Below are 27,988 nucleotides of genomic sequence, written 5' to 3'. Positions count from 1 at the left end.
ATTTTAATCTGAGATAAACGAAAGGATGCGAAAAATGTAATCGTGGATTTATTATTAAAAACGAAGCGACCGGTTTGCACTTTCAGTTTCAAAATTCCGTGGCAGTTTTGTAGCAGGAGTTCAGCGAGCGAAAGAGGTCTCGGCGAGAAGTGGTACTGATTTTCTTACTACAAGAGCAGTTCCTGCTTCTGCACAACCGCAATGCGTCTGCAACTGAAAACTTACCGCACGCTCCGATAGGTAAGTCTCTTTCAGCACACTTGCTAAAATTCTTACAAGCATAGCCAGTGCACGATAAGTACGTCGTATTTAATTCAACTATTTCTAAGCTTGGCTTCCGTTTTTCTTTTCAAATCTCATTTTTATCAAAACTCTGCTAGATAGCGCACTAATTGCAGCCGCCTGACCTGAATCTTATCACACTAATCAAGCGATCCCCTCGGGATCGGCGACGTCATGAATTAGTTACCCCTTCGCGGGGGCGAGTTTGTGCAATTCATTAGTTAGTGTCATTTGGCAAACTTTTTCTAAATTGACACATCTGATGGGAAATTCATCGAGTTAAGCTCTCTTAAAATCAGGACGCTCATTTGCCAGGTTTCGTGTATAAAAACTAGTCTTGCAAATGGAACAGTTTCTTGCCTTGAGAAGACTTCGGTCGGTTTGTCTTATTCCACAAACTGAGAGTCGCTTTTTCCAACTCCTTCTTCTACACATAAATATTTAACAAGCAGTTGTTTCACTTCGGGGAAATAAAAAATAAATAAATACCTCGTTTCAGGGGAATACCTCGATCATTCACTATATTAAATGTGGGCGTGTTAAGACTGTCAAGCGATCACTTTTGCTATTGTATGAACTTAGATATTTATTCGAGGTACACATTTTGGTCGTAAGTAACAAGTTAAAAGCTGTTCCTGGCTGGCGCTTTAGATTCCCGAGGGAATGTATGACGTCAGAAGATCCTGGGAAATTTAGGCGCTTCCAGACCTGTATAAGCTGCGTAGACGGTGCATTATCCCTCCAGGGTATCAAGCTGGACAACGATCTGCGCCGAAAATGGAATTCCCACCTGTTCCTTTTTTGTGTTAAATCTCATTTCTCTCTATTTTCTTTTTTTATATTCAAATTTCAGCGAGTTTAATCCGCGCTTGGAAATATCAATATTATTCAACCGTCCAGTGACGTCACGAAACTCACAAACGAATTGTTTTTAATTGTTTTTATTAACTGAATAACCGTCAAGTACTAGTTCGTTTTTATTTTGAGGAAAATCAATTGAAACGGAAATGTTTGCAGGCATAAACTTTAATTAAACGACCTTGACATATACAGTGATTATTTCGCGCAATCATTGCCCCCGATTAATATCGCTTCATGATTTTTTTCGCACTTTTTAAACGAGCGTTTCTATTCTTCAATCACGTAAGTGGTTTAATGAAAACATGAGTGTACCCAGACTACAACTTTTGCAAGAAATCCGTAAGAAATGGACATTCTGTAGATGTTTACATTGTAATCATTTTTGGTAAGTTAAAAATTGTTTCGCCAACCGAAAAATAAAGAACTCTAATACAATTCCAAAGTTAGGAGTTAGAAACCTTTTAACGAAACCGACAAGTATTAAACTCGGACCAATCGACGTATGTTCCGGGAAGTTGATGAGGATTTTATTGGGTGAACCTTGACAACTAAAACACTTTCTGGCCTAAATAAATGAGAAAATAACAAAGAATTCGGCAAGAAATCATAACATCTTCAGTAGTTCCGAAAAATGCCTCTAAACTATGTCCCACTACGAGTACTTACAAAAAAATAGCATTAACGTCCCAGTTACATATTAATAATAATAACAACTTAGGGATTGGTATTGATTGATACTTGTTAGTGTTGTTTATTGTTTGAAAGTATGTCCAAGGGTGAAAATTTCCTTGGTTTTAAGAAATTAAATTTGAAATTGATATTAATAAACTGGTCGAGTCTTTGAACTTTAATTGTCTAATCTAAAACAATGATGTTTAACGAAATAAAAACCGAAGAGCAAAGTAGGTCATATTTCCTCTTGAATGATAGCAGACAATGTTTACTTATTCGTATTTTATATTACGAAATATTTACCTCTTCATTTTTCTGTTCGGTCATTTTCCGCAAACAAGAGAAATCAAAAGCACTTATACAAATGCTGTCAGACTATTACATGATTAAATTGAGATTTATCTACAGGCGGTGTACTAGTGTACAATTTACGTTGCCCACTTTTGGCGATTAAATCGTACCGTTTAGGATGACAAATGGGGTAAGCTTGTAGAATCACCACCATAAATTTCCCATATCACTGCCACTCCCATTATTGAAAATGTGCAATTAAAACTTCGGAATCGGGATTGGTGACACAAATATGAAGAAAAAAAAGTTCGCAAAAAATCATCGCTGTACCACACTAGGACTAGGAATAAATCTAATGTTGTTCTTGAGTATATATTCCACCAACCTCTCTACTGTGCCATTTTATTATTTCTATTGATCAAACACACAAACGACAAAAAGTAAATATATCCGTACATACGTGAAACCTGAACAGCTATTGAACAGGGAATTTCAAAGCAGTGAATAAAAGAAAATGTTCCGGAACAATACAAGAAAAGTTTTGTGAGTAAACCACAACTTAAAATTTTTGGGGAAACGATCACCCAACTAGAGTTCTTAGCGTGTAGAGATTTTCCTTTTTATGTTACACGCATTGACTAAAATCGTTAAATCATGCTCAATTCTCACCAGATGATCAAATGTAATACTAAATCTGAAATATGAAAAGAGTATTTAACAGATTTTTTAAGTTTACGTCGGAAATATGAATTCACTGCATATTTGAACTGACCTATTTGAATTGTAACAGTAAATTTACAAAATAAAACAAAGTAAATAAGTCCCAGGTGAGCCCATAAATTTATATTACGAACAAGTTTTGTTATTTATTTATTTAGTACGTTCTATCTCTACCAAAGTTTAATTTACTCTTATACGAGGGAGGTTTATAATTTATTCTTCCTTGCATAGAAGCACAACTCCAGAAAAATTCAGACAACTTCATTTTTTAACATAAATACTTGATGTAACGAGGCTACAAATAGTTGGCTCGTTTCGTAATAGATTGCTTGTGGTGCTCAAGTTTAAACTTCAAAAACAAACTTCCTTCAAAAATTGACCGGTTAATTTTTAAAGCAAGAAGAAACACCTTCCAAATTCCACATGCTACCTTCAATCATTTCATCTAGTTTCTTAATCAGCATGACCGGTTATAAATGATAAACCACCCTCGTAAATATATATTCACGCAAAAGCTGGATATAATGCAACGTTCAAAATAAATATTAACAAATTAAAATTATGTAGCGTTTTGAAAGCGGAAATTTGTTTATGTTTTATTAGTCAACAGTTGGAAAGTATAATAATAAAGTAGGTATAATATAAGTATAGGGTGTAGGTGCTTATAGTTATCCAAAAACTCCAACGTTATATGGCAGACCAAGACCATCTCGTCAAAATGTTAAATAGCTTAACAAAGGGGCTGGTAGTGGGCGTCAACAAATAGATCTTAAAGGGTTGGTTTTGGCCTGAGGTAATCAACAGAACCGGACTCGGTTAGTGCTTTATTTCTATTTTATAATAATGACTTTGGGCAGTTTAGCATTGCTAGGTGGCCTTGGTGACGTAGTTGAATGTGCCGTAAGCCTCATAACATGAGTGAGACTGGTCTCGCCGATAGGTGGCGATACTGGCGGTAATGGAAATCTGTTTACTAGTTTGTCTACCGTTGCTAGGCTGGTGGGCGGCACATTCAAAATTTGTGTGGGTTTTCAACGCCAACTGCGATGGGACGATCATTTATAATAACTATTATGGGTTGGAAAAGTTAATAAAAATAAGGGAAATGGAATCTAATATAAGGAAAAAATGACAGAGGAAATGACATATAAGTACATTAATTTTTTTTTAAGACTGGCCATAGGGTTATGCATAATTTTTCAACCCCCTGTTAACTTTTATTTTTGTAAAAATGACAAAGCCTAGCGCTGTTTTTAGATTAGTTATTAGTCATTTACTTCATTTTGTGATACCTAAATGGTTGCAACTAGAGATGAGCGATTCGGTGATTTTTCAAGAACGTCGTTCCTGGTGACCGTGATTTCTCAGTCACCGTGATTTCAAACAGTTACCGTGATCACTGATCACGACTAATTTTTACAGGAAATCGTTATCGCTAAATCACTCAATACACACATTTGATGCAGTTACTTTAGTTGCAGTTATTTTAAGCAGTTTATAAACTATAATTTAAAAGATAAATATTAATGTATTATTACACTCCGGCTTATCATGAACAGAACAGGTACGTTATCACTCCAGATTTAGCTTGGCAGAAATTGCTACCTTTCAGTAAGATAGCTTTTGTTTTGTAATAGTGCCAGATGGTAATAACATTTCAGGTTACATAATTCTGTAAGGAAAAATAGGAAAATGCTAAAGTTACAATTTCTATTTTGTTGTGTGTCAGGTAACGACAAGCAAGTAACTGCATAATAACCAGCGATTTAAGAATTTAAGAAAATATGTAGTGAAATCACTAATCACGGTTACTTCGAATATTTGATCACGGTGGTTACTCGTGATTTCCGAGTCACGGTGATAAAATCACCGGTAGTGAAATATCGCTCTTCTCTAGTTGCAACACACAATTTACAAACAAAATGTTATTTGCAAAAAATAATGTGAACATTACTGTAATAACAATAGATTCAGTATTTATGTTATAACAAGGAACTTTACTTCAATAAAAATTAAATGAAATGTTCAAAATGGCCTCCATAAGCAGCTAAACAATTACACAATCAATTACATAAGTATCAAAATTACAAATTTCAGGTGATTCTGCTTCTGATTATTATTGAAATTGTTTCAATACATTATCATATCCCACAACTTTACTACAAAACTGGGTTGAATATTTTCATGAGAACAAAATTGAAAATTGCAAAATTAGCATGTAAAACCATAGGAGTCCATAGAAGTCTTAAAAAAACTCACTGTATATTAACCATGTTAACGAAAGATTAGCCAATGATGATCGATACCACCTTGATTATAGGAGAATCTAACGTGGAAAAAATAAACCGAAAGGCCAACATAATTTTAAACAAAAAATAACTTTAACAAAACAAAACAAACAAAAGATAACTTTAACTGTAAAGAAAAACATAAAGACTTCTGTATATTCTGAGGTTATAATATAAGGTTTTATACATTTATTGGTGGAACAAGAACCTTATTTTTTTATGTTGAAAAATTGTAACACAACTATAAGATTCAATAGATTTTTCGGCCTCCCCAACTGTAAACACACCATCACCTGTTAATTTACGTTAATGTAACTGCGATTTACTGACGGATGCTGTAAATATCTGGGGGAGCGCCGTAGCACGCACGGTTAATTTTCTCTTTTTACGGTTACTTTAAAATTAAAGTACCTAATTCACTTTTCCGTTGACCGCTTGTTAATTTCAATATTAATGAATTCTTTTGTCTAAATTATAGTGTATTAATGGACCTCAGTAATACACTATTTTTCATTAATCAACGATTTTTGCGATTTTGACGTTTTGATTAAATTTTGATGTATAAACAACCTCGAACATGCATGGTTTGCACTTACCAACACTGCAGCAGGTAGTGCAGCAGGGTTTTTTATATTTTATAGCTCCATAACTGCACAATTACAAATTCACTTTTTCGAAAACCGACATTTTTGGTTATAATTCGCATGTCATATTTTTCAAAGGTAACTAGGTTTCCGTAGCAACCGTGATTTTTACGTGAAATTGAATGAAAATGGAGTTGACGTCTTCTGACACTCTTTGTGGAAAAGTGAATAGAAAGTGTTGAAAAATTTTAAAATGGCCTACCCTGAGGACAAAAAAAGAATGAAGGTATTTATAAAGTCTCATCTTTATGGAAAAAGATGAAATTGGTTTTGATTTGGCTTTAATTTCAAAATTTGTCATCAAAAAAAAACTTTGCGGTCAACGAAAAAATTTTGTAATCAACTCTTTTATTAATGGGCGATTAATAATCTCAACTATTAAAGCCACTCACTCGCTACACTCGTTCGTGCTTTAAACAGTTTCGATTATTAATCGCCTTCATTAACAAACTAATTTATTAAATAACTATTAATTTTGTGTAAAAAACATATTTTTTTAAATTTTTATTGACCAATAAATGGCTAATAATCATAATAGGAAAAATACAACCTAGCGGATTGGCAGCTCTGTATGTCAAAAAGTTTGACATTTGTTATTTCATAAAAATCTGTAAAAGTGCAAAATCAATCATTTGGTCAGCCGAAAAGTCTAATACACTCTATGTAAATAACTTTTACAGTATACAGGATTATTCACCTAAGCCTGACCAGGTAAAAATGCAACCCAAGATGCAATTCATAAACTCCTCTCGATCCCTATTACATTATCATAATGCGCATAAAGCATAGATAGCTTTTAACGTCATCCTAATGAATGTCAAGTTCTGACAGAAAAATACCTCTCTCAACAAGTATGATTTAATAACAATAATAAGCAATTAAAATCACAAAAGGAATGAGTAAGTAGGATCATGTCCGTTCCGTCATTGTTGGAAAACATTTTCAGATACTAAATATGAACGAAAAATGCAATGACACATATACCTTTCAAACTAATGGAATACCTACTTGGATTCCTGATTTTTGTATACCAAAACACACTGTATGCTTTGTAAAATGTATTTTGGGTTGCATTTTTACCTGGTCAGGCTCGTCATGTTATGTGAATAATCCTGTATAATAAAAATGTTAGAATCTTACTTAAAAAATAAACAATATAAATATACCTACATTCTTAGGTTTTCTTTCTGTATATTTTTCAGTAGGGTTTTAAGAGTATTCATAGAAAACTCCATTACTTCTTAGACGATCAGTGTATATTTCTGATCAATATTTCTGTATTATCAGTATGTATTACTGAACGTGTGAGAGAACAGATTAATCCATTATCAATACACATACTTACGAGTATATTAATCGTGTGAGGAGCCCTTCAGGAATTTGGGTACCTGCAGATTTCAATTTTCAGTGTAATTAGTAGTCAAATTTTATATGTCGCCAAGAATGCTGGCGTTATATTGGAGGCCCTATTGTTAAAAGATTAAATAACTTAACGAAGAATCCGATAAGGGACGTAAACAAGCAGGTCTTTAAGGGTCGGTCTTTGGTCTGGAGTATCAACAGAACAGAACTCACCCGAAAAGTGATTTCTTTTTAATTCCCCATTCCAACCTAAATTTAAATTGTGCTTTTTCAGTGACTGTTTGCTTTGTCCGAATTCAGTAACCGACTTTGCACTTAAAAACAAGACGTAGGGTACCAAGTACTTCATGTTGGGCTAAGTGGTCGTTTTCTCGGTACAAGGTGTTAAATAATAATCCTCCCATTGTTGAAGTTAAAGTGTAACATTGGAATTCTTGAAGGACTATACCTTCCTGAATGCTCTAGGGTCTGTCCGGGATTAATCCTTAACCATTACAGGAAGATGTCACTGCCACATTGTACAAGATGGGGAAAAAGGCGAACTAACTACCGTCTCTTTAAAATCTTGTGAGAATTCCAGAACAAAATCCAATAAATGTCCTCTTAGATATCAAAAGAGTGTCTTTTTTTGCCATTTGTTTTATATTTTATAACGTATAGGAATTCATTTTATCTGACAATTATTGTATTATTTCGATTATTTAAAAATTTTATAATAGGAGTACCTAATACCTAACTTTACCTGTAAGATTAGGTAAACCTTTTTTTCAAAACGATTTAAATTCTATTAGAGCGATGTACGACTAGACATAATTAGTTAACAAGAGAAACAATTACTAAACAAATATGAAATACAGGGTATTTAACGAGTGGTAATGAGCCCGACGGAATTGAAAATGCAACACATAATACATTTGCAAAGTTAACGTAGATGTTTGTTTTTTGATTTAAAAAATATAAAAGCTGTACAGTTTCGTAAATTTTAACATAAACGGCATTCGCCTGGTTAAATGAAGTGAAAAAACGATGAGTTTTTATTATTTTTATTAGATTCGCCATAAACCAGGACCATGTCTGTTTTCTCATTGTTCGAATACATTTTAATCGTATTTTAACTTTTTCGTAAATGTCAGTTGTGACAACTTTGGAAATGTATTGTGGCTTGCATTTGCAATTCCGCTGGGCTCATTATCACTCGTGAAACATCCTGTATAAATAGATCTAGGTTTTTACAAGTTGCAAAATAAAAAAGATAAAATAGTTTGTGTAAAATATTCTTTATAAACTATCTCTTTCCCTCTGCACGTGATAGAGATACAATTAAATCAGTTTTTAAAACAAGTTTTTTTTCACAAGCAGTGGAAAAATTGCAATTCATTTGTTTATGTATTTTAGTGATGCAAATTTGATTATTGCGCTGAATTTTTTGTGGTCGATAGAACGCGATGATGAAAAGTGGTAAAACCTAGGACCACACCTACCCTTTGTCATATGAAAATTTGTGTCGCAAGTGTATTTTGACGTCAGCCGAATGAAATTTCATCGTTTTTCGCAATCTACCTCGGCAGGGAACAAAAGCGTCGACATCACAATAAGCTCGAGTTGCCCCCGTGGGGTAATCGAAAATCGATGTGTGCGAACTTTTGTCACAAACGGCATTTTTTCCCAAATACTAAATTGTATCATCTGTGTGGCGTTTCGCCAATTAACCGCTTATGAATTCCCCTGAAAGCAGGCGCGACGAATGGGGACTTGTGCCGAAACTTGAATGGTTGACAGACAACTAGTTAATTTATTGTAATTTGTGGGGCTTAATTTTTCTAATCAAATTGTACGTTCGGAAATTTACTTCGAACTTTGCCTCGTGAACACAGAAAGCTGAAACTTTGAACTGCTAGACGACTGTTCGATCCTTTCATGCCAATTTAACCCGAGCTAACTAAGCACGAACAATTAAGAAGTTGCAAATTGTGTTTGCTGTAAGGCGTTTTCTCACTGCAAATTTCTCTTACACCTGAATAATTTGTAATTAATTAAACACTCGTGCGATAATCCAATGGATTAGACGAATCTCGAAACCGACTAAGGCGAATTTGTCATTAATAATTAATGTAGCGCATACGCATAATTGAATGGGATATGCTTATTCACTATGATAATTTAATTCGACGTCACGTCCCATTACACCTGAGAAAACATATCGTGTAAGTGATACGTGCGATGATTTAACACCAAGGAAGATTAATAACGACATCAATCGTTTATGAAGGAGCCACCAAAAACTCCTACTTTCCCTGCAAGAAGTCGTAATATTTTGGAACCGCTTATTGTCACAATGCCAGCTCTCTTATAAAATTTCCATTGTGCACACGTGTTAAAAATTAATGTCCTTAAATAGGCGTCTCTTTTGTCAAACAGCAATAAAATTGACAAACACGACTTGGACTTGGAACGGATTATTTTTTTAGACGAGCAAACCTGGAGTCGTTCATATTTCCATTGTCATTTGTAGAGTGTAGTGTATTTACACATAATTATACAAGTTTATATTAAATTAAGATTTTAAACGTTTTACTGAAACGCTTATTTCTATTTGTCTCTCTAACGCCAGTTCCAGGAATTGTAAATGTAAAACCGAGAATAATAATTATGGAAAGTACACTATACATATATTCTCGTGAATGTTTCGCAAACTGAAATACCAATTGTTTAAAAGTTCTAGATATCATAGAAACTTGGGAAAACATTTTAGCACAAAGCCTTTTTATCAAAATTATGATTTGCTCATTCCCTTTTTACCGAAAAACGTTCATTTTCCTCAAATTTATTCTTGTCATGTCCAAAGAGCAATAACGTATATCGCTAAATTGTTTAAAGGTCGATCCTAGAGGATGGCGAATTGTGAAACAATTTCAAAATTCCCTAGAGGTCCGAGCCTCTCACAGAAAAGCATTTCAAAAGCAATAGCTCTAAATGCATTTCAAAACTAATTGTATTAATTATTTAATTACTCGTTTACTGGTATTTTAAAGTTATACAATTAAACCAACTCATTATAAAACAAATGATTTTCTAACGATCCACCAACACTGATATTAATGGCCTTTTTTATCTTTTGACTCCACTTAAAATGTTGTTTTTGAGGGAAAACATATTTGTGATAATTCGGATTGACAAAAATAGGAATCACACATTTACGTCTCACAGCTAACGTGTGTTCAAAAAAATTTGTGGTCAAGTGATCTGATGCTTGCTTTTGGTTCCGTTAACGTACAGCGTAACATCATCAGTCGTCAAATATTTCGTGAAACAGGAAGTGTAGAACGAAGAGTGGACATTGACGACTGTTAATACGGAGTTCAGAAACCGTTGAAAGAGTTAGGGAAATAGGTAACATAAAATGAACTGAAAACTTCAATTTGTCATTTATCACAACAAATAAATGTATAATTAAAGTGAGGTTACGAGTATGTATATCGCGCCCGGTCAAATGAAATCCTGGGCTGGGAAGGCGTTGGAAACCGTCAATTGTTGTGCTTTTTTAAAGCGTATATTGTTGACAGCTACCTAAAATTTAGAGCCAAATCAATCTTTCTTTGCAATCTTTTACATTAAAAATAGAATAACTCAAAAATTCCTATTCTCGAAGCAAATATCTAAGTGCACCCTTTGCGGAAAACAAACTTGTTCAATTATGTCCTGATTAAACATAAACAAATGTCATCGTGTCAAACGGCGGGAAATTCAATCTTTACACTGTTCTAAATGGTATACTTTTTCCAAGGCCTACTCAGCCCAGGATTTCATTTGAACGCGCGATATATCTGAGGGATTTATCAAGTAAATAGACGATCTACGTTTGGAAAAGAAAGAGAAAACCACGGCCCGCTTGACTACAGATTTATTTGAACTCATTACTACAGTTGTACCTGAATAACTTATGTAGTAATCTGATGTTTTTGTGCCATCTTAAATCTCTAAATATATGTCAAAAATCCAAACAGTATTATCCAGTTTAATTCGTTAAAGTAAAGTTATTGTAACACCTACTTCAAACAATGGCAATATTTACCTTGATTTAGAACAAAAACTAAACAATATACCAATATACTGAAAAATTTAAGACACAATAGCAATTGCACTATTGAGATAAAAGAGTTTAAAATTATATGATGAACAGTAAGAAGTCAACAATAAAATTTTATAGCAGTATTTAATCCACCAAGTGTTTATAGGCATGTAAATAACTTCATTCTTTTTACACAAATCCCAGATGTGATTGTTCAGTGATTGTTACAGGTGAGTTAGTGATACTGAAATAAACTGTTAATTTTTAAGCGATAAAGTAATTTGATATTGACAACAAATAAAGAAGCCATCTCTTCAATTTGCTTTATTTTATTCCAACAGTTGAAACACCTTTCAATTGTCTTTATTGTTAGTGCGGTTATTGATATTGCCATAAAACTCAACTTATATCAATTTAAGATAACGAAGAGATATCTATATTTATCAACATCAATGTCATCCATTAAATTTAATTTTTTATGATAGAACTATTTGTTTGTGTGCAACACAACCTTATTATACAGGGTTATTCACGAGAGGGGTACTTCTGAATTTTTATTTTGCCGCAACCAACAATACCAATGGCAGTAACTATTAAATCAAAAGTGTTAATTCTTTTAAATTAGAAATCAAAGTAAGTTGGATAGATTTGTGAGAAATGTCAGATTGGCAGATAACCTGTATTTAATCAAAATTCAACAAATAAATTAACAAATTAAGTTAATGTAAAGGCGGCCTTACACCAAGGCAACAATTGGCAACATGTTGCCAGCAACATTTTTTAGTAATGACCGGCAACATTATTAAAAAATGTTGCAGGCAACATGTTGCCAATTGTTGCTTTGGTGTAAGGCCGCCTTTCAAGGTGTTCGAAGTGTCTACCATCGGCTTGGAAACATCCGCAGAGGCGACAGAATTCTTTCCAGACTCTCCATAAATAAGGAGTCTTTTCGTCGTTATTGTAAAAACAAATTTTTCGAATTGACAAAGATTTTTTTCTTTAACGTCAAAGAGACAGAACTAAGAGCCGTCGTGGATTCAGTTATAATTATTTTCAAAATTTTAAATCAAGATGCAATGTGTATAATGGGTTGCGGCAAAAAGAAATTCAGAAATACCCCTCTCGTGAATAACCCTGTAGTTCATTTTTTAATGCTGTAAAAAAAGTCAGGCAGCCCAATATACACTTTCAATAGTTCACTAGACTACTATTCCAATTTTGTAAATTACTTCAATTCACGATGCCATATGCCGCAATAAATGCATTCATATCAATTCGCGTCAATGTCAATTAGGTATTAATTTAAGGGTTAGTTTGGTCAAGGGTTTTTATAAAATGTTCAACGAAAAAGTAAATCGCCCTTATCCGTATTTGAAAAACACATGATTTTGAACATTTACAAACATCTCTGTGATGAACATGCGGAACTTAAGGTTGGGGATACGATTAATATTTAATTTACACCACACAAAAATTTGGTGGAAAAAGTAAAACTTACAAAGCTACCCATTGCTTGATCGCATCGACCACTCATCAAGATAAAGAATGGAATATGTAGTAATGCTTTCGAAAATAATATTAGAAGATCCCTTGCATCTTGTTTAAGCGGGATAATGGAGAAGTGGCAATTAAGTGAAAGACTAGGTGGGATAATAAATCAGCAACATTTTCATCTGATCCCTGATATTCAACGACTTCGTATTGCTACAGCTCCAAACTTGCTTTTCCCAATTGCGGCTTAAATGAAAGGATTATTATTAGTACGGGCAGTGTTAAGGTTGCTTTTCCCTAGCGCCGTCGGTTTTATAAAGGATTGTCTCGGAGCATGTTCACATAATAACACAATTAAACTGTAACAGGAATTAAATTTTTTCTAATCCCAAGAGATGAAATATTTGTTTGTTTTCGTATTGCGTGGAATTTTCATAACGAATATCAAATAATTTATGTTGTCGCATCTTGCACGAGGGTAACGAGGGTAGGATGTTTTCAACGACCCATTAAAGAAAATTTTCAATCCAGGTTGATGTTTTCCGGGTTTAATTATCAGATAAGTAAAAGATAAAATGAACCCTAAAAATAAATTCAAAGTATCCAAATGTTAATAAAGAATAATTAATCATTTCAGTTGCATAGATGCAAATACATATATAAATTATGTACATAATTTAAACATTTTTAACTGAAAAGCAAACTTAGTCAAAGTAGGTTTTAATTTAGATATAGTGTTGCTAATTTTTTTTGTGTGGTAAGATTAAAAAATATGAACGATATTAGATGGACTAACATAAATAAATAGGTATTATTAACACCAATTTGTTTTGTTTGGTATTTATGTGCATATTTTATGATAAAAGAGAACTTTAAATTAAACAAGCCTTATTACAAAATTAATAAAACTATCAATGATATTATTACAGCAATTATTTGAAATAAACAAAAACTAGATGGGTACCTATTTGGTGCAACAGCAGCTATAGTACTTACCTAAATTACAGTTTCAAAATCAGGAAAGGTAATAAAGTATATAGCACATTATAAAGAAAAGAATAAGATATAAATAACTAGTACAATGCAAACATTTTTAATTCATTTTTTCAGTCACGAGGCATTTTTTATTTTACATCATTGTACACATAGAAATTATTCAATGACGTGTAAATATGTCCTGATTAACACTTGAAATGGAAATAGTAACTCGTTTTGTCAATAATAAAATATTAAGTACATTTTACAAATTTGATCGGCAAATTGCGTCAGTAGTGTCAAATAAAAAAAATCACTTTCAGTAGTTTCGTTTTCCCCGTCGCGTGCACCTCTTTAGAATATCTTTCAATTTCGGAAAAAGCCACTAATTGGCAACAACGCACAACAGCTGCTTATATGCGAGGGTTCTAAAAATAATCCGTCAACTAGCGAAATTGCGTCACTCTCATTTTCATTAATCCTTTTTTTTTTCGTGCGCGTTTTTCCCACCACGTCCAGCTCCTTGGAAGTGCCTTTCATTTTCGGAAAAAGTCGCCGATCGGCAACAATGTACACAATTCTGTGCGAATAGATTCATGTCTAATGGGTTTAAAAATAATCCGTGAACTTGAACACAGGTAGACCTCCATCGGAGTGGCACAACAGCACACCACTATAGTACCCAAGTTTCACAAATCGATGTTAGAGCTGCACCAGTTGTTTGAAACATTCTTCAAGTATATAGAGGCAAAGAGTGGTCGATAAACAACAATTTCATCTAATTATTGGATCCGTAAGCAGATATTCATGATTGTGGTTTAAGTGAAAACAGCTGGTCGATCAGTCTGGATTTGTCGTGGTGCTACTGCTATCATGCGGGATACAAGTGTGGCTCAAATGTTCAAGGGGACTCTCCCCCAGCTAATTGCAGTCATAACCGGTGAGTACCAAATTTTACATATTTTTCTCGTAAGCAGATGGGAATTAAATTGCAGTTGGGCAAACGATTTCATCTTCGGATTTTTGTTTTTCCACGCGTTAGCGGTCGATGTTAGTTAACGATTTCCTCGCCAAATACTGCACGTGCTAGTTCAAGGTGGAAATTAAATTAACAGTTTACATTGCAGCAAGTGTTAAAAACCTGTTTTTTAATTGCAAAGAATTTATATCAATAAAGAACAGTGCTAATTTTCAACTAATAGAACACTTATTGCAGTTAACTATTTAAGACTTACCATTGAGCTTAAAAGTTTTACTCTCCCAATTAATTATTTTTAAGCATCAGAACGGAAAATTCCTGAAAATTTGCGTTTGCCCCACGGCAAAACATCGATCGTAATAAATGTTTACAATTTTATTTAGAGGTGTGTGAAACGTAGAATAATACTTAAAAATCAGATTAATCAACGTCATGAATGCGTATAAAATTCCCAATAATATTCTCAGAAAAAGTGAGTGTCCTTCTTTGCATTTATGGCATATATTAATGATTCACAAAACAAAGGCTTTCCCAACCTTTTTTCAACAGTGCTTTTGCAGAAGTGATTACTGATTATTTTCAAGAAGAATGTGTGTCCTTACTGTTATTGTTTTTCAAGTGCGGTACCAGGGTAACAACGATCAAGCAGTTGTGACTAACTCATGATAGATCAAGACAAGAAATAACTAAAAATTGTACGACATTATTGGCCAGTTTATAGAAAGAGAATGAAATATTTAATTCGAATTAAATTTTAACGCGCGATTAACCACCCATAAATCCGAAATTTCGATTGGTTCAATCTGATCACGTGTTAATCTCGCATTACGATTAACTTAATTTCGCTTCTGTAAATTGGCTCTAAGTATTATTAATTAATTATGAATTTTGTTTTACAATTTTCAAAGGAGTAACGCGTTCAATGAAACTCGAACTTGATTCGATAATACAAAGTGTCTCTAAAAGAAAGTGTATCAAGAGTCCTGTGGAATTAGATTTGCGCCGCTCTATAGCATATGGTGGTACAGTTGCGGCCACAGAACAGTGTACATCGATATTTATATAGCAGGCGTTTTTTTTTTTAATTTTTACGCAGTGTAAATGGGCTTTTTGTGTCAATATGACGTTTATTAACAATAGCGTATCAGCGTGTAAGTAATTAAAACTGATTTGTAAATTAAACAATTGTTTTATTATACGCAATAAATAATAATCCAAAATTTAACAAGCTGAAAACTTACAATTTAACAAATAAGTACAAGAGTAAATTTTTGCTACGCCAAAATTAAATTAATTAAATTAAATTAATATTTGGTGTAGGTCCCTGTTTATTAATAACGACAATGATTTTTTACAAAATTACAATAGAAAAACTGTTCCGTGGCCGCAACTGTACCAAATATAAAAAAAATAGGTTACATAACTCCATTAATGACAGGTTTTTAATAAAGACTGTTGTAAGATGAAAAGTAGGTAATTAGAATATAAAAAAACTAAAGAAATCACAAGCATAACGTCGAACTCACAACTGACGCGACGCTAAGATTTAATAATTTGACTGTTGACATCTAATTTGATGGCTTCAAGGGCTCGACATAGTTCGCGACACGATAAAATTATAGAACCACTCAATTCCACACGACTCTTGATATACTCGTACGTTCTTTTAGAGACACTTCGTTCCTAATTATATTTACGCCTTTTCAGTGGCATAAGTTAGGTCCTCTACGGTTTTTTTACTGCTATCGATTAGCACAAACTTGCTTGAAAGCCAACTCTATAGTTTTTAATTAATTTTAAATAACGAGGAAATTAGAACATCTTCTTTGTAGGTATGGTGGAGCCAGAACTCGAACGTTTTATGTTAGGCAATATCGTTATGAAGTTAAATAGCTTAACAAAGAAGCAGGTAATGGCCGTAAATAAACAGACCTTTAAGGGCAGACGGTAACAGGTAGTCCCTCTTGGACGAAGTGCTCGTCTTCTCACTAACAGGTGTCAAATACTAACAAATACTAATCCCCTCGTTATTAGGTAGTATTGCCTATTATAAAACGTTAGAGTTCTGGGTCTAGTATATGTACAGTGCGTTCGTAGAGTTCGGAATAAATTCGATTAAACTGTAAGTAGTAATTTCTGAGAAAAATCCTCGAAGAGGTCAACTTTGTTTTTACAAAGTTTTTAAACAGTGCATATTCTTCAGTACTTTACTTATATTCACAGCTTTTCATCTCCTAATTATGACGTCATCAATAATTTGTTTTAATGACAACCCGTACTTTTTTCTTCTTTTTTTGATAGGTCTTCGTACTAGCTAAACGATGAATGAGAAAAATTGATACCTTACATAACAATTTTTTTGAGAAACTGACAAATTTTACTTCAAAAATTTAATTTAATTTTTGTTGTGAAAATTTCAATTGACCTCAAACAAAGACAAACACACATCAGGTTAACAGTAAAATTTAACGCAAATGGTGAAATTGCCTTCCGTCACCCATTTAGCATTCACCGATAATTTGATGTACACTGCGCTCAATAATGTCAGGGCTTATTTGTTCCATTTCAGTGCGAATTCTCTCCCGTAAATGTTCTAAATTATTTGAGGCCAGTTTATAGAAAGAGAATAACATATTTAATTCGAATTAAATTTTAATGCGCGATTAACTCATGAATCCGAAACTTCGATTGGTTCAATCTGATCACGTGTTCAGTTAATCTCGTATTTGATTACGATTAACTTAATTTCGCTTCTGTAAACTGACCCTATGTCTATTAAAATAATCCCTCGATTTTAACTAAACCCATAGAACAAAAATGTTTACCATAAAATTTAAATTAAATTTTTGAGATGAAAATTATAATTTTCTCAAAAAAATTGTTATGTAAGGTACCAATTCTTTTCGCTCATCATTTAGGTAGTATGAAGGTCTATCAGAAAGAGGAGAAAAAAGTGGGGGTTGTCATTTAAAAAAAATATTGATGACGTCATAATTAGGAGATGAAAAGCTGTCAACATAAGTAAAATACTGAAAAATATACACTTTTTAAAAACAAAGTTGCTTTCTTCGAGGATTTTTCTCAGAAATTAATACTTACAGTTTTATCGAATTTATTCCAAACTTTACGAACGCATTCGTTCATTCAAGAATTTTAAATAAGTATACAAGTCCTTTAGGGAAAAACCCCCATAACCCATCATCAGTAGCTCTGTTATGATGTGGTGACTAATATTTTTCTTCTTTCCTTAAGCCATAAACATTGTAAATTCACCTGGACCATAAAAACAAAACAATTTTTTTGTTGGAAGATTTACCTTGTTCTATTAGTTATTGAGTCAAATTGAGTTTATCTTATCTAACACACACACAGTTTTTATATTATCTTCTCAGATTTGATGTTCAGATTTGCTGAAGCATCAATTCTTATTTTTTTTTTATTCTTTCTCCTGTTGTTGTTTTAAACCTTCCCTTCTTATAATGTTGTCGATAATTTTCGAATCCTTGTGTAAACTATTAATTACACCACACACTCGATCCTCGACACAATATACCAGTTAGAGAATCCTGCTTTCTGTTCGATTTAATTTTACTTCTTTTTACTGCAATATTTTACTGCTGCTAAATTATTAAATGGTCAAATTAGCTCCTTTATACGAAATTTTGAGGTAACAATGTTCTAGGACATTTAATGCAAGGTATTCTACGAGTGATAATGAGCCCGGCGGAATTGAAAATGCAACCCACAATACATTTCCAAAGTTAACGTGGCTATTTTAAAGAGTGTTTTGTTTGCAAATGAAATTATGAATCGATGATGGTCTTGCTTCCAATAACTTTATTTGACACAACTGACATCTACGAAAAAGTTACAATAAGACGATAAAAATGTACCTATTTGAACGATGAGAAAACAGACATGATTTTGATTTATGGTGAATGTAATAAAAATGGTTTTGCCGTTGCAGGTTTATGCAGACAATAAACATTTTGCCAAAAACTCTTCGTTTTTTCACAATTTCATTTAACCAAACGAATGACGTGTATCTCAAAATTTACAAAACTGCACGGCTAACCAAGTTTTATGTTTTTTAAATCAAAAAAACAAATATACACATTAACTTTGGAAATGTATTGTGGGTCATATTTTCATTCCGTCGTGAAACACCCTCTATATCAAACAAGAAATTATTGTTGACGTCAATCTGTTGACACAGTGTATAAAAGCATAAAAGTTTGCTGTTTCTAAAGTTTCTTTTAACTTAAAGATACTGTATCCAAACCATATTTTTTTATCATACTCGCAAGATTTACTTTCCTGTGGGATTTCTCAGCATTATTATGTCTGAGCTCATTTTTTATATTATCTTATTAAGAAATAACTTTGTAGCATGTAATCTCTATACATTTTGTTTAAGAAAAGTTGGAAGTTTAGTAAGTATTTTGAATAGTGTGCTAATTAACCATTTATAGAATGTGGTTGGTAAGAACAGATAAATCGTGATAAATCAATAAAAATAGGTATTAATGTATTCAAACAGTAACAACAATTTAACAAGTGGTAGTGTAAGGACGAAGAAGAAATTGAATTGAGTGAAAGGATTTCGGAAACAGATAAAGTAGAGATAACATTTCAAGCAAAAGTAATTAAATACTTACAGAATACTGTTCTACCCATAATATAATAAATAAATACCTACACATAAAAAAATAAAAATTCTACATTGAAGCAAATTGATTAATAACGAAGAAAATTTCTGTTGTGAAAAAAATTAGTTTCACTTCTAAAATACTGATCTTTCCGTCTCGTATCTTTTCTTGCCTCTTTTACATTTTACTTGAGTTAAGTTCCCGAACCCGACACCTTCTAACTGGTCGTATCTTTGCAAATTGTTTGTGTGCTCCGCCACATCATTTGGTCCAGAATCGATCGATTCCACTTTGACAGATTAAATTCACGCAGCAAAGAGTGCAATAGATTTTTTTTACAATTTGTATCTCCCATCTTATACTAGTAAAAAAATGCACTCTGAACGCATGAGTGTTGTAAAACTCAGCTTCAGCGAGAACCGAGCAGGTGCAATTAAGGTGTATTTGTGTAGTTGGCATGTACAGAAAAATGTGTGGAATAAAATTAACTAACAGTACTTCGCAGTGTATGCACAAAGGAAAATCCACTCAACGTGTAATTTATTTTGCTCTTTTGGCAATTTAGGGCGAGCCAGAACTCGTGCAACCACTTTCTCACTGCCATTCAATCATTGTTGGGGCGAAACGGGAGATTTTTAACTACACACTGCATGTTTCAGGATTATAGGGAAGTTTCTTTGACGTCATAGTTCGCTAAATAGTGGCATGTTACGTTTTCGAATTATGCTAATCAACGGCACGATTACGTATTCAATGAAAGATTAGGGAAATCCACTGTGACGAGAAAATCTTTACTCAGCTTGTACCCAGAACTTGGTGATAGGTCAATTGTGATAAGAATAATGAGAGCGTACGATCAGCGAAGTAATTAAAATACTGGAAACAATTTCGAACTGGCTTAAACTACTTTCAAAACAATATTTTCACGGAAGATTATCTCTAATTGTAAAGAACTATTTTATCACGACTTGGAAGAGGAATTTACTGTGGACTTGTTCTTGATAATGACCTTAAAACCTTACTTTCGTAATAACAGTGGTACACTACGAACTTATAGTTCGGTAAATAGAAACAATTTGATTTGAAGATATCGTTCTGACTACCCCCTAAACTGCGATCTAGAATTATTTATACAACACCTAATGTAACTCTACAGGAAAGATAAATACAGAACCACCCTGTGAAAAGTGAATTTACTTTGTTATTTAAACGAGGATGCCAAGATAACGACGAAAAAGTAATTTCGGATGGATCAGGAAATTTTATTTGGTTGCTTTTAGGAAAGTTCACATGGAAGAAATATATTTTATTCAAATTTGAAAGCTAATCGAAACCTAAATCTAATCTTTGCGTAAACCACCACCCTTCCGGGTCACGTGAAAAACCTCTGAACAACGGTTTTTAACACACAAAAAAAAACATACTAATGGAACAAATGTCGACACAAACCAGAATTAATTAGTTCCATTTAGAAATAGCTTTTTAATTATTTTAATTATCTCTGTGTTCTGTCCCAGACTAGCCAACAAATTTGTTAATTACGTTTGTTTTTAAAGTACCTTCGAACATACAAACTTAATTAGGTATTTTTATCGTTCAACCAGCTACAAGACAAGAATATCTACAATGAAAAAATAACTTAATCTAGGTCCTTACCCTTTGCAAGATACGATCGAGCCAGCTTTTTTCTTTGAGCCCTCATTTTATAATGTGAAATAAAACGACTTTTCCATATTTATAGGTATTTTCATTGCAACTATAAAATTACCAAAACTCGCTAGCGTCAAAGTTAAATGCTTTTCAATAAAGGTAACCCTGAGTTTTCACGTCTTTTAATGGTCCATAAAATTTAATTTTTTGTTGGACACTGTCAGAATTTGAGAATTTTCTCCTGTGTGAACGGATTTTGATAAATGTCACGACTTGTCAAAACGAAACCTCAAGATAATTTTAAAGTTTGTACGCGATTTGGAGCCTTTAAGGGGCTCGAACAAAAAAACGTTGCATTCAACTGGTTTGTGTGTAAATTGGGCTTTTTTTGGCATGCCAGTTTAAAATGCTCGTTTCACACGCGTTTTAAACTGGCCCACTCATGCCAAAAAAACCCAATTTACACACGAACGATTTGAATAAACTACTACTTAATTATGGTCAACTTTTTTTTCAAATTTTCCAAAAACTGATATAATAAAGTTAAAAACGGATTGAATTACCCTGAAATGTTGCGTTATTAAGAGGATTTGTCTTTTAATTGATAACGTTTTCATCACAAGAAAAGGACAAATATTTCTCAAGAATTAACGAACACTAATTGCTTTAGTTCGTATAATGGTTATTTATGTAAACTGTGTATAAAGAACTGCTAAAGGGGGAAGTTTAATAATCATGTCTGTTTTCTCATCGTTGGAATACATTTTAATCGTCGTATTTTAACTTCTTCATAAACGTCAGTTGTAATAAATAAAATTGTTGGAAGCCATAATACGATATTTAAAATAGCCACCTTAACTTTGCAAATGTATCGTGGGTTGCATTTTCAATTCCGTCGGGCTCATTATCACTCGTGAAATACCCTGTATAAACCTAGCGAGTGTTGTAATTCTATGCGTAAAAAAGTGCGTTAAACAAAAATTGGATACAAAATTTTTGCATCAATAAAATTTCAGTTAATATTAATTTTGTACTGATATTGTGTATTTCTTGCAATCAGCTACAGGCAAAATCTGTCACCACATTGAAGTGTCCTCTTTACAAGTATTTCCATAAAATGACTGAATACGATAATGTAAGGGATAATGAAGCACTGCAAGATATGTTTAAACAGAATTTTGCAAGTATACTGCAGTGTGAAATAAAATTCCTCAAGCTGTGAAATAATGGTATATTGTTTTTCATACTTTGCGTCTTTAATGACAGTATTAAATTTAATGTTTTTGGAAACTTTTTTTGTCATATTGGCAGTATCACCCAACTTCTGCTAGTGGACCTTGAATAACCAACGTTTCATGGGTTACTAAAGTGACATCATATTGCAGACATTAACAACAAGGACAGAAGTACCAACCTATACATCATAAACAAAAAATTCCCCATGTGAAATGAAATTTCGTTCAAACAGAACTAATAACAGAGCAAAGTAGAAAAAATACTGTATTGGTACACTCGTTTTACAGCGGAATTAATTATCAAGTTATTAATTAATTAATTCAGCTTAAATTTTGATTCACTTGTTGCAGCTTGCGGGCAAAATTATACAATCAATGTTCTTGTAGCGAGTCAGAATTTATAGGAATATGTTCATAATTTCAAACAGAATGATTGACTTTATAGTAACAATGCATTTAGTTAAGTATACGTACCTACAGTGTGTCCCCGGATAGGTGAAACGACTTTTGTAAAAGATAAAAAAATTTCGATTTAAATTTTAATTTTTTGGGGTTTAACCAAGCATAATTTTAGTTTTGAAAAGTCCAGTATGCCTTGGAAATTTTCAATAAACCTATTTTTCTGTACAATAAAGTGCCTTTTATGTGGTAAATACGACAAAAAGTTATTAACAAAAGTTGTTTAGAATCAACATCTAAGACCCTAGACAAAATTTCAAAATTATCGGCCAACTATGATTTTTCATTTTTTTCCATTTAGGTAAGTACTCTAAGGTTTTTACTTTTATTTAATTATAACTTATTTGTGTTAAGCCAGTAACTTGTAGCAATAATCTAAGTGTGATTTTTTTTACTCATAATAAGAGAAGTGTTTAAAATAAATTTCTTTGATTTGTGAAATAAACATTAAAAAAATGAAAATCCATAGTTGGCCGATGATTTTCAAATTTGGTGTAGGAGCCTAAATATTGATTTTAAACAACTTTTCTTAATAACTTTTTGTCGTATTTGTCACATAAAAGGCACTTTACTCTACAGGAAAATAGGTTTTTTTGAAATTTTCCAAGGCATACTTGATTTTTCAAAACTACAATTATGTTAGAAATTAGTCTTTAACCAAGCAGGGCTGAACCCCAGAAAATGAAAATTTAAATCGAGAATGTTTTATATTTTACAAGAGTCTTTTCACTTATCCGGGGACACACTGTATATACAGCATGAGTCAGCTAAAACAGGTGCGTCGTATAAAACAGAAACTAAAGAAAAAATTTCAAATTTTTTGTAGTAAATTTAATGTTTCGTACCCTCTCATTGTATGCATGTTTTTTAGGATTCTGTGATAACCTTGTTAGGAGGTAATAACTAATAATATAATTAAAACAAGGCAACAATTTTTTTTTTGTTCAGATTTGTACATTTTTATATTCAGTTGAAGAAGGATTTTCTTTTAATAATGTTAATGCATTTGTTTTTGTCAAAATTAAGCAGATTTGCTCGAAACAATCTAGTTCTCAAGAATTTTTTTTAGCAATGTTGTCGTTTTTATTCAAAACAGAGTCAAGTATTGATCCTGTTATCTTTTGTTTTCGTTTACGATACCAACTGAATATTTCTGTATCGTATGTCATCTCACATTTAATAATTTGGAAAATATTTGCGCATTTGTAAACGGGTACTTACTGATTAAATCTGAAACAGCTTTACACTGACACACATTCGTTAGTATAAAATCGTACTTAATTTTTCTCTTTCAAATGATGAAAATGTCAGAATGACTGACAGTTGTGTGTAACGTTAGGGTTACATTCCCTTGATGTAAGACTTCAAACGTGGCAATCAATTTTCCTGTATCTATCACTTCATTCAGAGCCATAAAATAAAAAAAATCGATTTTGAGCAAAAAAAATTTTTCGTACACGCTCATAATTCACAATTAATTCGAAGAACACATTTGTGAAATTCGCATCCAAAGAAAATTGTTAGTTTTTGAATTATTCCAATTTTAATATTATCATCTAAAAATGATCAAGATTTACAACTATAGTGTCACAAATAAATACCTCATTGTTGGTACACAGCCAACAAACATCTGTTGAGAACTTTTCTAGTACTTCTTAAGTCCATAAATGGTACCATTAATAATCCATATCATGTCTTTTGTGGAAGTGACCGCCCAATAATAAATCATAACTAAATTTTGCACTTTACTATCCGATTCCATTTATTTAAAAACCGGTGATGTTTTCATGGTTGCAATGACACCATTTTTTTTTAAACTAACAAGACTTTAAATATTAATTTAAACTTCGTACAGTTAGTAAAAATAAAAAAAATCAGAAATTTGCATTGAATTTTTTTTGTTTTTTTATATCCAGAAATCACATTTTGCACTGGATGCAAATATTTGATAGAAGTAGTTACTTGAGGTTTCCAACCAAATTCGTGACTAGAGCTTATAAATTTGAGTGTTAATTAAATGTTATTTTAGATTGTTTTCATGCAGTAATGTTTTTCTCGTTGCAACCGATGATTAGTGTGTTTACTCGTAATAAAATTGGTCTTTATTGACTTAATCATTAGCTTCCATTAGCTCCTTCCGACTATTTCTTAATGGCAATTTGCTTCTTTCCAGGTACCGTGAGTGCAATATCCGATGGCATGCAATACGGTTGGTCGGCTCCCTTAATCCCGGTCCTGCAATCACCAGATAGCCCTGTGAAAATCACCGAATCCGACGCGGTATGGCTAGAAAGCATCTACATGATAGGGGGCATGGCGGGCCTGCCGATAACCATATACTTCGTCGACAGGATAGGAAGGCAAAAAACAATAATAGGCGCCTGCATCACGAATCTAATAGCCTGGATCATCATCGCCGTGGCAAATTCTGTGGAATATTTACTCCTCGCGAGATTCTTAACGGGTTTAGCCGGTGACGTAAATTTCGTAGCGGCGCCCATGTACATAGCCGAAATTGCCGATCAGAAAATCAGGGGATTCCTCGCCGGCATTATCTACTTAATGATGCTTTTAGGAATATTAGTAATTTATTCCGTGGGACCGTTCGTTCCTGTTTACGCATCGTGCGTAGTCGGAGCGGCGCTCCTCGTCTTCGAGCTATTGACTTACCCCTTCATGCCGGAATCGCCGTATTATTTACTGGGGAAGGGCAAGTACGAGGCGGCTCAAAAATCCCTGAGACGACTTAGGGGCACGATGGACGTGGACAAGGAACTCCAAGAGATCTCCCAAGCCGTCGAGCGCCAGCGCAGCGAGAGGGGTCGCCCTCAAGACCTGATCCTAATCAAGAGCAATCGGAAAGCGTTGCTCATAATGAGCGTGCTCAATGCAGCGCAACATCTGAGCAGCATCAGTGTCATATTAATGAATTTACACAAGATTCTAGAAGCAGCTGGATCGATCTATATTAATTCCAATTTGGCGGCGATTATATTCGCGGCGGTGATGCTGATATCGGCCTCGTCGGCTTCCTTCATCATTGACAAATACGGTCGCAAGATCCTCTTAACTTCGTCGAGTCTGTTAACGGGGCTTTCGCTCTTAATAATCGCGATCTATTTCGCACTGCAGAACGCCGACGTAGACGTCGCCGGGGTCAGCTGGATCCCGATCGTGTCCGTGATGGTTTACGCGGCAGTTTTCAAATTTGGCCTCGGCATGGTGCCCATAGTCATGACGGCCGAACTCTTCCCCGCCAAGGTTAAGGCAATGGGAATGACACTTTCCGACTTGATGTATTTGCTCTTCGGCTTGATTTCCATTCAACTATTCCAGTCATTAAGCGAAGCATACGGAATACACGTTCCTTTCTTTATATTTGCCGCATCTTGTCTGCTCACGGCCGCTTTCTGTGCCTTTGTGATACCTGAAACGAAAGGGAAGACTCTGGAAGAAATTCAATTTATTCTCAAAGGAGAGCCATATCAGCCACCGCAGGTTGTCGAAAACGGCATTAAAACAAGTGAACCCGTCGAAAATAAAACTAGTGATATTACGCATTTATGAGAATCATCTGTATAGACTTAACTTCCGTTTATAATAATATTTTTGTAAGTTACAAGCGACAATATTTATAAGGTGGAAAGCAAAAGCGCAAAGGTAACGTTCAGATGTTCCTTATCAAGTGATAACGACTGAATATATGAGTCTCATTTCAATTTTTGCCTCTCAACCATTTTTTCATTAACGAACAAAGTTTACTCCTGCTGTTGCATTTAGATTAGGCTATAAGAAATGAATTGTGATTTAGATTAGAAAATTATATTTTCACTAGTTATACTTAGAGTTAGGTACATACTTATAATGGTTTCCTTGTGAATCAATTTATAATGAATAAAAGAACTTAAATTGTGATCTGGATTCATAAAGAAACTATACCGTTGTATATTTTGTAATAAACACATTCGAGTTACTGACTTAAATACCTACTTAAACTGTCTTTTTCCAAATATGTTTTTATAAGCTTGTTAAGATTAAATATTTTAAATACGTCGTTATTATTTCTCTACCTTAATAAATCAACTCCTAATAAAAATGCTTCTGCATCTGAAGAAAATTGTTAATTCGAAATATAAATTAAGTCATTTTAATTTATAGAACATACTTTAAGCGTCATTGAAATAAGTTGTAAATAAGATAATTTCATTAATTTCAGGCGTGTATTATGGGTTGCATAAAGAGAATCTTAAATATAATTTTATTCAAGTATTGTACAAAATAAAATTTTAAACAAACAAAATGTGTAATCCAACTATAATACAAAAATTAATTATTAACAATTTTTTTAGTACCTATTGTATTCAATTTTAAACTTGAACTAAGTAACATAGCCGCTCAAAAATGATTTAGTTTTATTTATATTTGTTATTGACTTTATCATAGTAGGTATTGATATTGTAACTAACAGATTTTCGATAATAATTCAGTGGAAGCAGCTTTAGTTGAATTATTGCGCATATTTATGAAAAATATCACCAGAATAAGAATAGTATGTATTACCTGTGTCATTATTATTATAATAATTTTAACACTAACCATGTTATTAGTTGATGCTAAATTTAAAAATTATAAACTCGTATGTGACTACATTAATGTACAAGGTGGTATTGATATCTAGTTAGCCTCGGTCGTTTCCCGTTTACAAAACAAAATCTTGTTACTATGGAAACAAACAATTTTATTGTTATTTAGAAAAATGTCGCTGTTAAACTTCACTTCAAGAAGTTGAAGCATTGCTGAAAAATTAAATTTGAAAGATAGCATGTCGGCCGCAATTGTGGAAATTGATAAATTGGAGTATCGCAGTATACAGATCAAAAGTGAGCATGAGTGGAAGCATCGTACTCGGTTTGTACCCGTTTTGAAGATGTTGACTTTTGAGTCGTGTTGTGACCATGGATGAAACTTGGGTTTATTTTTACGACCTAGAAACAAAACAGCAGTCGATGGAATGGAAGCATCGTGGTTCCCCAAGACCAAAGAAATTTCGAGTGCAAAAATCAGCTGGAATAGTTCTTGCTTCAGTTTTTTGGGCCGATTTGTGGAGTAATTATTATAGATTATCTAGAAAGGAGCCAAACAATAACTGGAGCATCTTATTTTAAATTACTAACCACGCTACGAGAAAAAATCAAGGAACAAAGACGAGACATGTTAGCGGAAAGTGTGTTGTTTTTGTAAGATAATGCTTGCCATGAATTCAATTCGGGATCTAGGGTTCCAATTACTGGAACACCCGCCCTATTCTCCAGATCTCGGACTATCATTCCCCAAATGAAAACTGTCTAAAAGGACTGTGAT

General features: G+C 33.2%; 1 protein-coding gene across 4 annotated transcripts; it reads left to right on the top strand.

The window, feature by feature from the left end:
- Positions 1-79: 79 nt before the first annotated feature.
- Positions 80-26,680, top strand: LOC138125227 (facilitated trehalose transporter Tret1-like). Of its 4 annotated transcripts, none has more exons than XM_069040436.1 (3): positions 82-240; positions 14,294-14,595; positions 24,801-26,680. In XM_069040436.1, the coding sequence occupies exons 2-3, from the start codon at positions 14,529-14,531 to the stop codon at positions 26,192-26,194; spliced, it is 1,461 nt and encodes a 486-aa protein (XP_068896537.1). In that variant the 5' UTR covers positions 82-240; positions 14,294-14,528; the 3' UTR covers positions 26,195-26,680. The 4 variants fall into 4 exon arrangements, with proteins under 4 accessions (XP_068896539.1, XP_068896537.1, XP_068896538.1 ...); XM_069040437.1 differs by lacking the exon at positions 82-240 and adding an exon at positions 1,397-1,528; XM_069040435.1 differs by lacking the exon at positions 82-240 and adding an exon at positions 11,276-11,419.
- The last annotated feature ends 1,308 nt before the right edge of the window (positions 26,681-27,988 follow it).

The sequence above is a fragment of the Tenebrio molitor genome, chromosome 3, assembly GCF_963966145.1.
Source record: "Tenebrio molitor chromosome 3, icTenMoli1.1, whole genome shotgun sequence".
NCBI lineage: Eukaryota > Metazoa > Arthropoda > Insecta > Coleoptera > Tenebrionidae > Tenebrio > Tenebrio molitor.
The sequence above is the reverse complement of the archived record's forward strand: the minus strand, read 5'-3'. Positions and strand labels throughout refer to the sequence as shown.

Coding starts and splice junctions, on each gene's coding strand:
- LOC138125227 (XM_069040436.1), top strand. CDS start 14,529: ATGCGGGATACAAGTGTGGCTCAAATGTTCAAGGGGACTCTCCCCCAG. Junction 14,596..24,800: donor GCTAATTGCAGTCATAACCG/GTGAGTACCAAA, acceptor GCTTCTTTCCAG/GTACCGTGAGTGCAATATCC.